General features: G+C 41.6%; 1 protein-coding gene across 2 annotated transcripts; it reads right to left on the bottom strand.

The window, feature by feature from the left end:
• Positions 1 to 526: 526 nt before the first annotated feature.
• On the bottom strand, positions 527 to 13,584 carry LOC123879166. Of its 2 annotated transcripts, none has more exons than XM_045926749.1 (13): positions 13,404 to 13,584; positions 12,503 to 12,623; positions 11,494 to 11,589; positions 10,485 to 10,616; positions 9,409 to 9,562; positions 8,653 to 8,708; positions 7,810 to 7,912; positions 7,109 to 7,186; positions 6,169 to 6,320; positions 5,192 to 5,302; positions 3,917 to 4,061; positions 2,568 to 2,690; positions 527 to 719 (listed from the first exon to the last, which is right to left on the bottom strand). In XM_045926749.1, the coding sequence occupies exons 1-13, from the start codon at positions 13,498 to 13,500 to the stop codon at positions 603 to 605; spliced, it is 1,485 nt and encodes a 494-aa protein (XP_045782705.1). In that variant the 5' UTR covers positions 13,501 to 13,584; the 3' UTR covers positions 527 to 602. The 2 variants fall into 2 exon arrangements, with proteins under 2 accessions (XP_045782705.1, XP_045782706.1); XM_045926750.1 differs by having other exon boundaries at positions 3,917 to 4,058.
• Positions 13,585 to 14,922: the final 1,338 nt, after the last annotated feature.

The raw sequence follows: 14,922 nt of genomic DNA, 5'->3' as shown, positions 1-14,922 counted from the left end.
TTCATTGCTTACAAGTGTAAATTAAAAAATAACACCCCCGACAAGTGAAGGTTACAGTAACTAGAAAAGAGCTGATAACTTTCAAACGGCTGAACCGATTTTCTTGGATTATAGCTAAAGCCACTTTTCAAACAAAATAAACTAAATTAAAATCGGTTCATTAGTTTAGGAGCTACGATGCCACAGATAGATACACAGATACACACGTCAATCTTATAACAACCCTATTTTGGGGTCGGGGGTTAAAAATACAGGAAAGATTTACAAACAAAGGGCGACCTTATCATTATAGTGATCGTTTACAAGCAACCCATAATAGTTTGATGATCATATTTTGCAGCACCATAGGAACCACCCCTTGAATAACCCCATGTTGTAATCTAGTAGGAACACCGCCGATGGAAATTGATTCCACATTAAGAATATTAGCCATGCTAATCATGACTAACTCCTATTTCCCCTCCAATTAAGCGTAAAGCTTGTTCCAGGAGTGGGTCCGACAATAGTGCAACAGGTGGGGTTTGAACCGCCGACCTTTCGGAATTCAGTCCGCTCCTCAACCGTTGAGCTATCGAGGCTCTAAAGAGAGAGACAATAGTGATTCAAAGGTTAGATCTACTATCTTCTAATGACGCGGGGTTCTTGTCTAATTCTGCAGACACCAGTGCGTTGTCTTGTTTCTTCTCTTCTTTATTGTGATGTTTCTTGTGACCTTTGCCCTGTTGAAAAGATGTTTGAGGTGAATCTTTTTTGGCGTGACAACGTCTTATAATTCGATAGAGCCGGCTGCACGCACGAAAAAACATGACTCATGCGGCGATACCTCGCTCTGAGGCGTTCCATGTAAGGCTTGAAGTGCAAGCGAGAGCGCGGAACGAGCGACAAAGAAGCACAATCGGCCTTTGTTGTCACGTTCAACTATCGTCAGTAAACCGACTTTACAGACAACCAATTTTTTTTTTCTAGCGTTAGGAGATAACATTTATGAATAGGTAGGTACAATCTTGCAGCATAGGTGTATCTAATACACTGACTTCTAGTAGGTAAGTAGTAATAATACAAGTAGGTACAGTACGCGGCAGGAAATATTGGACATCGAACTTTAAAAGAAATAACGGTTTTGTAGAGCGTTGTCTCTGTCGTTGAGACCGACACATGAGTGAGAGAGACGACGCTCTACGAAACTGAAATCCCTTTCTAAAGTTCGATGTGCAATATTTCTTGCCGGGTATTGTACGCTATACGCTGGACTTGCGATTCATCATGATCATCAATAATCAACCCATTTCCGCCCCACTACTGAGTACGGGTCTCCTCTCAGAATGAGAAGGGTTTAGGCCATAGTCTGCCACGCTGGCCCAATGCGGATTGGCAGACTTCACACACCTTTGAGAACATGGGGAACTCTCAGACATGCAGGTTTCCTCACGATGTTTTCCTTCACCGTTAAAGCTAGTGATATTTTAATTGCTTAAAACGCACATAACTGAAAAGTTAGTGGTGCGTGCCCGGGATCGAACCCCCAACCTCCGATTAGGAGGCGGACGTTCTAACCACTAGGCTATCACAGCTTGCGATTGCCAACTTGTTTTTGAAGCAAATTGATTTTCACTATTTTGGCGCTAATAGCTGCAGGTCAAAATGATTCTAGGTCGACGGGAAGTACCCTACAGGCTTTGATTTTCTTGTATTGACAGACACAACAGATAGATAGACAGACAACGAAGTAATCCTATAGTTGTTTTTTTCCTTTGAGGCACCACAAAAATTGAGGGATCAAAAACCTATCTACCTATTACAGAAGCAGGCGTTATTTTGCGGAAGTTCATCACATCACACTAATATTATAAAGGCGAAAGTTTGTATGTGTGTGTGTGTGTGTGTGTGTGTGTATGTTTGTTACTCCTTCACGCAAAAACTACTGGACGGATTTGGCTGAAATTTAAAATGGAGATAGATAATATCCTGGATTAGCACATAGGCTACTTTTAATCCCGGAAAATCAAAGAGTTCCCACGGGATTTCGAAAAATCTAAATCCACGCGGGCGAAGTCGCGGGCATCGGCTAGTGATATATAAGGAACCAAAAGTTTAACTTGCTATAATCCGTTAAACCAAAGTCAAAGGATTCAAAAAAAATCAACGGATTTTCGTTTGATTATAGTTATCAAATTAAGCTTTTGGTTCCTTGTAAAAACCTATCTACTGAAAACGAGTAATAAATCTATGCTGGCCCTCGGCAACGCACAACAGACGGATATGGATAAGTGCGGAAATCAGCCCAGAGAAAAAAAAATTGGTTGTCTGTGAAGTCGGTTTAATGACGATAGTTGAACGTGACAACAAAGGCCGATTGTGCTTCTTTGTCGCTCGTTCCGCGCTCTCGCTTGCACTTCAAGCCTTACATGGAACGCCTCAGAGCGAGGTAACGCCGCATGAGTCATGTTTTTTCGTGCGTGCAGCCGGCTCTATCGAATTATAAGACATTGTCACGTCAAAATCTTTCTTCTCACTGGGCTGGTTTCAACAGCAGAGGTAACGGTCTATACTGAAAACTTTGTCAATACCTTGTGCTTCTTCTTGTGTGTGTGTTTTTTATGTTTCTTGTCCCCTTCCTCGGAAACGGAATGGTCATGAGTTCTGCGGCGGCTGTCCACCGGCGCCATATAAGTCAGTACTGCACCTGGCTCCTGGTAACAGAATAACTAGATTTAATAGCTCGTTCACACAGGCTGCGTAAGCGCAGACGTAGCGCGTACCATTGCGTTGCGTATGGAACTGTATGAAACATGGCACACCGCTTGCGTAAAGCGTGGACGTATGCGTAACCTGGTGTGTTAGGGGTTTACGCGCGTCACGTGTACGCAAATGGTGTGAATCGGCCTTTAATGTCAAAGACATTTCATCATGATCAACCCATTACCGGCCCACTACTGAGTACCTACGGGTCTCTTCTCAGTGAGAAGGGTGTAGGTCATAGTCTGCCATGCAGGTTTCCTCACGATGTTTTCCTTCACCGTTAAAGCAAGTGATATTGAAATGTTTTTTTAAATACTTAAGTTACTATACCTAATAAACTTGCTAGTATAGTTTCTTTAAAAGTGCCATAGCAAGACGCGGCAAAGTCTAGACCAGATGTTCCCATGATTTTTTTCTCATAGATTTAGACATAGACTTCAAGATTTAGGTGGTTCCGGGACCCCCCGCAGCTACCTTTCTACCATATTCCCAAAACTCGACAAAAAATGTGAAGATTAGATCTAACTATAGAAATATGGAATATGCAAGTTTTTAACCCCCCACCCAAAAAGAGGGGTGTTAAAAGTTTGACGTGTGTATCTGTCTGTGGCATCGTAGCTCCTAAACTAATGGACCGATTTCAATTTACTTTTTTTGTTTAAAAGGTGGCTTGATTGAATGTGCTCTTAGCTATAATCCAAGAAAATCGGTTCAGCCGTTTGAAAGTTATCAGCTCTTTTCTAGTTACTGTAACTTTCACTTGTCGGGGTGTTATAAATTTTTAATTTACACTTGTTACAAGTAACAGTCGCTGAGCTTCTTAAAATATTATGTTCTATATATATGTATTAATTAGTTCTTCGCTATCGAAAGCAGATAAATTTTCGTGGACCTCCAATTACGAATTGTGAACCTCCATTTTTTTGTCACGCCAACGTAAACCACCGTCGAGTCTCTCGTGGTCTAATGGTCTAGAGTCTAGACCATCCATCTAGACAAAGGATTTGACAGATTACTAGTTACCTCCAGCCCGCTGGACCGATGACCTGAAGAAGGTGGCGGGGAGCGGGTGGATGAGGAAGGCGGAGGACCGTGTTTGGTGGCGCGCTCTTGGAAAGGCCTATGTCCAGCGGTGGACGCTTACAGGCTGATGGATTGGATTGGATTGGATAGTTACCTTTGGCAAGCTGCTCCTCATAACGCTATTGCTAGCGTCACTGAAGTAACCATTGAGATTGGTGTCTTCAACGATGATTGGTTGCTCGCTGGTGACGTCGATGTTACGGAGGTATTTGCTACCGCGGTTCTTGACAGAGAATCTACCGAGACAGAAAGAACCGGTCAAGTGTGAGTCGGGACTCCGGTTCCGTACATATTTTGGGTGTATGAAATATATTTTCTTTTTCGAGCTAAAACATCGCAGTAAACCGTGAAAGTAAAACCCAATACATGTTCGTTTGTTTTGGTCATAGCTCACAAACTGCTTTTAACCCCCAACCCAAAAAGAGGGGTGTTATAAGTTTGACGTGTGTAATGTGTATCTGTGTATCTGTGTATGTATCTGTCTGTGGCATCGTAGCTCCTAAACTAATGAACCGATTTTAATTTAGTTTTTTTTTGTTCGAATGGTAGCTCTTAGCTATAATCCAAGAAAATTGGTTCAGCCGTTTGAAAGTTATCAGCTCTTTTCTAGTTACTGTAACCTTCACTTGTCGGGGGTGTTATAAAATTTTAATTTACACTTGTATAAATCGTTGTTATCAGTATTTATTGTTTAAATACAGTTACAGTACGTATTATGGTACTTAATATAATATCATATTTTTAACCCCCGACCCAAAAAGAGGGGTGTTATAAGTTTGACGTGTGTATCTGTGTATCTGTGTGTCTGTGTATCTGTGTATCTGTGTATCTGTCTGTGGCATCGTAGCGCCTAAACGAATGAACCGATTTTAATTTACTTTTTTTTGTTTGAAAGGTGGCTTGATCGAGAGTGTTCTTAGCTATAATCCAAAAAAATTGGTTCAGCCGTTTAAGAGTTATCAGCTCTTTTCTAGTTTTCTTGCAGAAAAGAAGGTTAGATAACCGTTAGGTTCATAATATTATGTCAATTGATAAATGTCAAGCTGTCAAGATAGACGTTGCGCCTAAATACATAATTATTTATTTGAAAATGATGTTTTGGAAAACTCAGATACTTTAGATCATTAGATCGTAGGCGCGGAATAGTCCAAGAAAATCAGTTCAGCCGTTTGAAAGTTATCAGGTCTTTTCGGTCTTTTCTAGTTACTTTAACCTTCACTTGTCGGGGGTGTTATAAATTTTTAATTTACACTTGTTAACCAGTAAGTTTTTGAGCTAGCCCACCGGTCAAGCGTGGGCGAGGCGGAGCTTGTTATACGGATTTCCTCAACTCTTTCGTACTTATTTGAGTCACAATAGAAATTCTTACCTTTTATAATGTTCGCCATCTGAGCTTGGTTTCTTTACTTTCTCGATATTATCTCTGCCATGTCCCTTTTCCTCAGATTTCTGATGTTTAGTTGGTGCCTCGCTGTCAGACCTAAAATTTTAAGATATGTATAACAAGTGTAGAGACCGGATTATATATATGCAACATAAAAAGCTTAAAATATGCATGCAAATATGCATTTAAAATGCTTAAAATATGCACGTATAGTGTCAAAATATGCAACATTAAATAATAAAAGGATTATTTTTTATTTCAAAATTACTATTATTAGTTAGTTAACTACAGTAAGTACCTACTGTGTATTTTTTTAATCTATACTAATAAATAAAATTGGAGTGTCTGTCTGTAATTTCGAAATAACTACCTCATATTAAGCTCATATGGTTATTTGAACGATACCATAACTGAATCACACGTTTTAAAAATTTTTGTCTGTCTGTCTGTCTGTCTGTCTGTCTGTCTGTTTGAAAAGGCTAATCTTTGGAACGGCTGAACCGATTTTGACGGGACTTTCACAGGCAAGTAGAGGATTGACCAGGGCGTAACATAGGCTACTTTTTTAACCGACTTTCAAAAAGGGAGTTGTGTTTTTCTACCTATGTACACCGAAATGTCCGAGATTTCTGAACCGATTTGCGTCATTTCTTTTTTAATCGATAGAGGAACTTTGCGACATTGTTTCATAAAAAATTTGGAGTCCAACTCCTCAATCCTGATGCTGCAGGGGATCTGACCAATCCACGCGGGCGAAGCTGCGGGCATCAGCTAGTACTTTATACTCTTGAAAACGTTAACAACAATCAGGTATTGTACCAAATGTTCGGTATTGAACATCATCGAAAACGAGGGGTGTTATAAGTTTGACGTGTGTAGCTATGTATCTGTCTGTAGCACCGTAGCTCCTAAACGAATGAACCGATTTTGATTTAGTTTTTACGTATAAAAAAAGTTCTCACCTTGTTTCTCCACTAACGATTTCGTTCTCAGGTTTATTATGCACTTTTTCGCTCATCTTCTGCACCACGTTCTCTATGTCTCTCATTCTGTTGCCAATCGCATCTACCAGCGCTTGGAGACCTGATGGCTTCTCTTTTTTATCAACAGGAGCCTGGATGAAGCAAAAAACAATTAACATCACACTTCACATCACACTATCACACTTCACACTAATTACACTTCATACTAATCACACTATCACACTTCACACTAATATTATAAAGGCGAAAGTTTGTGTGTATGTATGTTTGTGTGTGTATGTTTGTTACTCTTTCACACAAAAACTTCTAGACGGGTTTGTCTGAAAGAAATGAAGAAAGACTATACCCTGGTTTAACACATATGGTACTTTTCATCCCGGAAAAGCAAAAAGTTCCAATGGGATTTTAAAAAACCTAAATCCACGCGGATGAAGTCGTAGGCATTTTCTATACTATATATACTAATAAATAAAATTGGAGTGTCTCTCTGTAATTTCGAAATAACTAACTCATATTAAGCTCATATTATGGCTATTTGAACGATACCCTAACTGAATCACACGTTTTTAAAATTTTTGTCTGTTTGAACGGGCTAATCTTCGGAACGGCTGAACCGATTTTGACGGGACTTTCACAGACAAGTAGAGGATTATTCAGGGTGTAACATAGGCTACTTTTTAACCAACTTTCAAAAAGGAGTTGTGTTTTTCTGCCTATGTATACCGAAATCTCCGAAACTGAACCGATTTGCGTATTTTTTTTTAATCGATCGACTTTGCGATACTGTCCTATGAAAAATTTGGCCGTTCCCACGGGATTTTTAAAAACCTAAATCCACGCGGGCGAAGCTGTGGGCATCAGCTAGTCTAGTAATAAATATTAAGTTTTCAAAAAAAAAATATTTTAAGTAGAAACTTACCACAATGTGTTGACTTTCTTCATCCATGGCGGGATCGTGTACATTCCACTGACTCTGAGGAATTGCTGACCATGATGTCTGAAAGAGTAATTCGACATCTAAGTTATACAATTACGTTACTAAATAATCCACTAATATTATAATTGCGAAAGTGTGTCTGTCTGCCTATCTGTCTGTTACCTTTTCACGGCCCAACAGTGTAACCGCTTCTGACGAAATTTGGTACAGGGTTAGCTTATATCCCAGGGACGGACATGGCTACTTTTTATCCCGTAAAATCAAAGAGTTCCCGCGGGATTCCTAAAGACTCATCCACTTAACCGATTTTTATGAAAGGTACCGAAGTATCTTGCGTCCCTGTAATCGAAATAGGCAGCTTTTTATCCCGGAAAATCAAACAGTTCCCACGGGATCTATAAAAATCTAAATCCACGCGGATGAAGTCGCGGGCATCCTCTAGTTGATTAAATGTTATAATTACGAAGAATTCCACAATTGGGTTTCTGGCTGAAAAACGGATTTCGGATTCCTTCCTTTACTTGTGCTAAGACCTGCCTACCTGCCAAATTTCATAATTCTAGGTCAACGGGAAGTACCCTATAGGTTTTCTTGACAGACACGACGGATGGACGGACGAACAGACAGCTATCTGACAGTTCCGTTTTTCCTTTTAAGGTACAGAACCCTAAAAATAGCGTTACCTTCTCGTGTCCAGGTCCGTCATCAATTTCGATGTCGAAATGCTCCTTGTCTGGTTCCTCATTTTCATCGTTAGGGTCACTTGAAGTTTTAAACTTATTGTGCCTTGAAAAATGAATACGCATTGAATTAACTGAGTTGTGCTATTTATATTATGATAATTTTCTTTTTTTTCTCTCTCGTCTGGCTTTACAAAGATTAGCCAACGTCAAATTTGTAGTTATTTGTAATAAGTTAGTTAAACTATACAAGTATGGACCCCGTCTGTGCCGGCGCTCGCCGACACACGCACGGCACCCCCTTAGAGCGCTTTCCAGTCAGTTTTAACAAAAACAAAAAAATAACATTCCAAAAAGGCAGAGCACGCCCGCCAGCTAACACCAACACAGACGAAGTCCTATTATAATAATACTGACTGATATTAATATATTATGTAAGAGGATTCGATGAAAAAGCATATTATACAATCGAAGATTATGTAAATGATAAAAGTGCGTGGATTTGCTCGCTCCAGCAATGCGCAGGACTTCAATTACCTTTATAACATATCAATTTTTTGAAAAGAGCAACCGCCGAGTTTCTTGCTGGTTCTTGTCGGTAGGAAAGGCATTCCGAACCAGTGGTAGATACTTTTGACGACGAATAGTAGTTGTAAAAGTCTAATTGAATAAATATATTTTGAATTTAGCTTTTTTTTAAATTTGATGTCCAACTTCGTAGGTTGCTTACCATTATGTAACTAATAGAAAGGGGTCACTACCCTCAGCAATGAGGAAAACGATACATAGAAAGATTGATAGTATACGTCTTTGAGTCAAGTATAAAATGATAGAATGAATATTTACCTCGGCATCTCATTTTTATTATTTTTCTTCTCATCATTTGGTGTTGCTAAAGCAATCTGAAATAGACAGTAAATTACTTGAATTACTTCAAAAAGACACAATCAGTATCCACCAATTAAGATCTTAACTTGGAAAGTACCAATATTAAAATTGGAGGGAAAAAACAGACGGACAGACAACAAAGTGATCCTATAAGGGTTCCGTTTTTCCTTTTGAGGTACGGAACCCTAAAAACTGACGTTGGATAGCGTTCCATATCCTGCGCTTCGACTTTTAAGGTAGGCACGACGCCGTAAAAATAATAGCTCGTTCACACAGGCTGCGTAAGCGTAGACGTAGCGCGTACCATTGCGTTGTAATGTATGGAACTGTATGAAACATGGCACACCGCTTGCGTAAAGCGTGACGTAAGCGTAACCCGGTGTGTTACCCCCCGTCCACACACTGCTCTACTCGCGCAATTACTCTACTCGCCGCACTAAGTCGCTACTTGCTTGCCTTTGCAACGCGATGGACGTCGAAACGGTGGCAGCGTGCGCGCTATTGCATACTTACCGACAAAATAGGGAGCGATGGGCGTGAACGAGGAACACGCGAGTAACGCGGCCACACTACGTCTCTGCCTCAGTTCTTCGCTTCTTCCCATGCCACACGGGCAGTGTGTGGACGGGGGGTTAGGGGTTTACGCGCGTCACTACGCACGTGTCACGTGTACGCAATGGGTGTGAATCGGTCTTAAGTAAAATCATTAGGTACCACAATATCAGGAGAAGGTACAGCGCGAGCGGCGGCGGCCGGGTCGTTGATATCAGTTGCTGGTGCTGACTTCTTGGTCGCGCGCAACACTTTGTCGCGATCGTTATCGTTCTCCGATTGTAGCTCGTAGACAGGGCCTTTCACTTCTACGTTTCTGCGGAAATAAATAATTTATATGGTAGGTAATTATTAGTAACTAGCCGATGCCCGCGACTTCGCCCGCGTGGATTTAGGCTTTCCGAAATCCGTGGGAACTCTTTGATTTTCCGAGATACAAAGTAGCCTATGTGCTAATCCAGGATATTATCTATCTCCATTCCAAATTTCAGCGCAATCCGTCCAGTAGTTTTTACGTGAAGGAGTAACAAACATACACACACACACACACACACACATAGACACACACAAACTTTCGCCTTTATAATATTAGTGTGAAGTATCAGCTGACATAATATACCTTCACCACTTCACTTCAGTAACTTTCACTAAAGTAAAGTTCACTTTTTGAAAATCCCACGGGAACTAATTTTCCAGAATAAAAAGTGGGTGGGCATTCTATCTCCTTCTCCACGTCTCTCCAATTCTAAACCTAAACTGTAAAAGACGAACAGACATACTCGTACACACTTTTGCATTTATAATATTTTAATACGAACATAGAGCTTCACAAAATTAAATGAAGTTTTCACGCAATGATGATCAAATATCAGTACCCAATGCGAAAGTGTGTTTGATCGTTGGTCTGTCCTTCAATCATGCCTCAACAGAAGAACAATGGAGTGAGGTATTTTTTTTAAAACTGAAGAGTTTAACACTTTGAAAGTGATTCAGGATACTTTTTATCCCGGAAAACCAATGAGTTCCTACTGGATTTTTAAAAATCTTAACCCACGCGGATATTAGCCATTTTAATCACGACTAACATTCCCTTTTGCCCTCCAACTAAGCGTAAAGCTTGTGCTAGGAGTGGGTACGACAATAGTGGGGTGGGGTTTGATCACTTACCGCTGACTTTTCAGATTTCAGTCGGCTCCTAAATATCTAGGTAAACCTTCTGAAACTATCAGGATTCTTACTTGTTGAAGGCGTTATCAGCGGGCGGTGGCTTCTTCATCTTGTACATGTGGCTCCAGGGCGCGGCGGGCAGCGTTTCCCACGGCTGGCCCAGCACTCGCGTCCACACCTCTCCTCTCACCACCACCAGACATCTGTTTGACACAATTTTAAATTGGCTCATTTTTTGCGCAACGGATCAGCCTGGCTGTCCAACGCGGAAATGCAGCCAGTATTCTTGGCACCATTCCACGCGGGCATGATTTGTATAGTAATTAGATAAGGCTAGCTTTAAATTTTATTGTAATATTTTCAATTAAAAAAAAAAAAAGTGTAAATTAAAAATTAATAACAGGCTAGGAAGGTTACAGTAACTAGAAAAAAGCTGATAACTTTCAAACGGCTGAACCGATTTTCTTGAATTATAGCTAAGAACACTCTCGATCAAGCCAACTTTCAAACACAAAATTAAAATTAAAATCGGTTCATTAGTTTTGGAGCTACGATGCCACAGACAGATACACAGATACACACGTCAAACTTAAAACACCCCACTTTTTGGGTCGGGGGTTAAAAATACTTTATTTCTCGAGCAATTCATCATCATCCTCATCATCAGCCTGTGGACGTCCACTGTTGGACATAGGCCTTCCTTAAAGAGCGCCACCACACCCGGTCCTCAGCCTTCCTCATCCAGCCACTTCCCGCCAGCCGCTTTATATCGTCGGTCCATCGTGCTGGAGGGCGTCCCACACTACGCTTGCTAAATACGCGGTCTCCACTCAAGGATTTTCCGGCTCCAACGGTCATCGCCTATCTCGAGCCATTGCTACCGAGATTCTTGAGGTATACCTATAGGGCTTTACCTGTACATTCTAAAACAGATTTTCATTTATTTTTATGCATAATAGTTTTTGATTTATCGTGCAAAATGTTGGAAAAAATACCCGAGTACGGAACCCTCAGTGCGCGAGTCTGACTCGCACTTGGCCGGTTTTTTAACATATTTGCCTAATACAATGAAGTTCTGACCGTAATCGAGTGCAGCAGTACGGGAACTGCATGTTGGTGTCTTCCACAACCTCTTCACACTCGATGGCCGATTCCGGCGCCTCAACCCGCTTACATCTATAAAAACAAGAAGAGAAGCAAGTAGAATAAAACATATTGTTGCGCCGCCTGAATCCAGCGGCTCCGTCCGTCTGTCTGTCTGTCTGTTTGTCTATCTGTCGTGTTTGTCAAGAAACCTATAGGGTTGACTTAGACCCGTTGACTTAGAATCATGTTTGACAGGTAGATAGAGGTCTTATAGCACAAATAAAGGGCAAAATTCGAAAACCGTGAATTTGTGGTTACATCACAAAAATAATAAGGGGTTTAAATTTTCATAGTAAGATAACTATACTGAGTGGGGTATCATATATGAAAGGGCTTTACCTGTACATTTTAGAAAAGATTTTAATTTATTTTTATGCATAAAAAGTTTTTGATTTATCTTGCAAAAGGTCGGAAAATATGCCGAGTACGGACCCCTCGGTGCGCGAGTATGGCTCACACTTGGCCGGTTTTTTAAAAGTACCCGGAATTACATACATCATCATCATCATCATCATCATCGTCAGCCTGTGGACTTCCACTGTTGGACATAGGCCTTCCCTAAAGAGCGCCACCACACCCGGTCCTCAGCCTTCCTCTTCCAGCCACTTCCCACCAGCCGCTTTATATCGTCGGTCCATCGTGCTGGAGGGCGTCCCACACTACGTTTGCTTAAACGCGGTCTCCACTCAAGGACTTTCCGGCTCCAACGGCCATCGCCTCTACGACAGGCATGGCCTGCCCACTGCCACTTCAGCTTGCTAATAGTTTGGGCTATGTCAGTGACCTTGGTTCTCCTGCGGATCTCCTCATTTCGGATGTTATCCCTCAGTGAAACTCCTAACATAGCCCTCTCCATAGCTCGCTGAGCAACTTTGAATTTGTGAACAAGGCCATTTGTCAGTGTCCACGTTTCAGCACCATAGGTGAGGACGGAGTTACATACCCCACAGTGTAAATAGCTAGGTTCCGCCCCCCGGGTTGGCATCTATGTCTCGTGCAGGAGTACGAATCTGGCCACTCCGAGTACGCCGCGTGTTTCTCCATGGTACGCGGGTCCATGCAAACTGTGAACAAAAGTTTTTTTTTAAATAAAAATTGCGAGGGTTCTGTACGTGAGTATTTTTTACGATATTTTGCACGATAATTCGAAAACTATTATGCATAAAAATAAATAAAAATCTGTAATTACAATTTTATATTAGTATCACCACATTTGCCATGGAAATGGCGTGCAAATTACGTACACATACATGAATCATTACAAGTTACCGTCACTCAAAGTCCAATACTAATTCTTTATTTGCTAATGAACACATTTTAATTATTTTTTTCGTGATGTAACCACTAATTCACGGTTTTCGGATTGTTTCTTTGCTTGTGCTATAAGATCTATCTACCTGCCCGTGATTCTAGGTCAACGGGAATATCCTATTGGTTTTCTTGACAGATACGACAGACTGACAGACAGACAACAAAGTGATAAGGGTTCCGTTTTTCGTTTTGAGGTACGAAACCGTAAAAATGTCTATTCTATTCTATCGCGAAAAACAGTGTTCCCACGGATTTAAAAAAAACACTTGAATCTCTGTGGACTAATTTCCGGGAATCTTCTTATAGTTTAGTACTAGAGAATGCCCGCGGCTTCGCTGGCGATGATATCGGTTTTTTATCCCGAAGGAACTCTTTGAATTTCCGGGATAAAAAGTAGCCTATGTCCTTCCCCGGGATGTATCTCAAGTCTGTGCCAAATTTCATTAAAATCGGTTCAGCGGTTGGGCCGTGAAAACGTAGCAGACAGACAGACATACACACTATGATAGATGTACATAATGTCAGATACTTACATTGATCTTTATAGTTATCTTTGGCCGCCCCTAACACTACGGAAATTAAACTTAAAAAGGGAAAAATTAAACACATCATGTTTAAATGTCTAAACATATTTTCACGGTTTATCTAAGCTCGCTCTACCAAGTTAAGGTTAAAAGTGAATTGGGAATGAGAAGGAAAATCTTTATGAACAATGCAAAGTATACTGGGTACAGTTGGTGAGAAAAATCAATTAAAACCACCACCAAAAAACCAGAGAAGCCGCATTTGCTTTTTCTTACGGAGACGCAGATAAAAAAACCAGCAGATGTAGCGTACCTACAGTACCCCGGGTATTCACTGGAGCATAATTTCAAACCGCGCGCTGGGGTCTGTATGTATGCTCGCAGTGACATCTGCTGCCAGCGTCTCCGTAACCTTGAGGTACCCAATTTTTCAATTATGTGGTGCTTATTAGACACAGGCGTGGAGCAGACCGTATATGCCTGCATCTACCGGTCGCACAGCGGTGACCAGGAAACAACTCGGCTGTTCGACTATCTCAGCGAGACGACTGATACCGTTCAGCGTCGATATCCGAGTGCTCAAATAGTATTTCTGGGGGACTTTAACGCTCACCACCAGGATTGGTTGTTCCCATACCAGAATACTGACCATGCCGGGAGAGAGGCGCTTAAATTTGCCCTGTCGCTAGATCTCTCTCAACTGGTCCAAGAAGCAACTCGAGTTCCCGACGTTGACGGTCACACACCTAATTGTTTGGACCTTCTGCTAACTACTGACCCAGACCGGTTCTCAGTGTCAGTTGCGGCCCCTCTGGGCTCTTCTGACCACTGTGTGGTAAAGGCGGTATCGAACTATCACCCTCTTGACTCTGGTCCCACCGGAACAAGACGGGTGTGGCGATACAAGTCGGCAGATTGGGATGAGATGCGGCACTTCTTCGCATCGTACCCCTGGCGGCAAATTTGCTTCTCTTCTAGTGATCCATCAAGCTGTGAACAAGCCATTTCGGAAGTGATACGTCAAGCGATGGAGTACTTCATACCATACGCTGACGTATCATTAGATAGCAAAGTTCCCCGGTGGTTCAACACAGAATGTGCCCTTGCAGCGGCACACAAAAACTCAGCTTTTGTAGCGTGGGCAGAAGCCCGCACTGCAAAAGCCCCGGATATCAGCACGAAGAAGAGAGCTTTCAACCTTGCCGCTAAATCCTACAAGAAGGTTTTGAAGAACGCTTGTTTTAACCGCACCAATCGCATTGGGGCCAAATTAGCATCCTATCCACGTGGTAGTAAAGCTTTTTGGTCCCTCTCGAAGTCGGTTGAAGCAAATTTTTGTCGTCCCTCGCTGCCACCTTTGCTGAAACCTGATGGTTCGCTGGTCTTTACCGCAACAGATAAAGCTAATCTTCTAGCGGCTCTGTTCGCGGAAAATTCGCGACTTGTTGTCGGGAGTGCCTCTCCACCCTCTTTACCATCCTGCGGCTCTGCTATGGCAGACATTCTCGTTCGCCAAAAAGAGGTGTTG

This window comes from Maniola jurtina, chromosome 27 (assembly GCF_905333055.1).
Source record: "Maniola jurtina chromosome 27, ilManJurt1.1, whole genome shotgun sequence".
Classification (NCBI taxonomy): domain Eukaryota; kingdom Metazoa; phylum Arthropoda; class Insecta; order Lepidoptera; family Nymphalidae; genus Maniola; species Maniola jurtina.
This window is presented reverse-complemented; position numbering and strand designations above follow the sequence as displayed.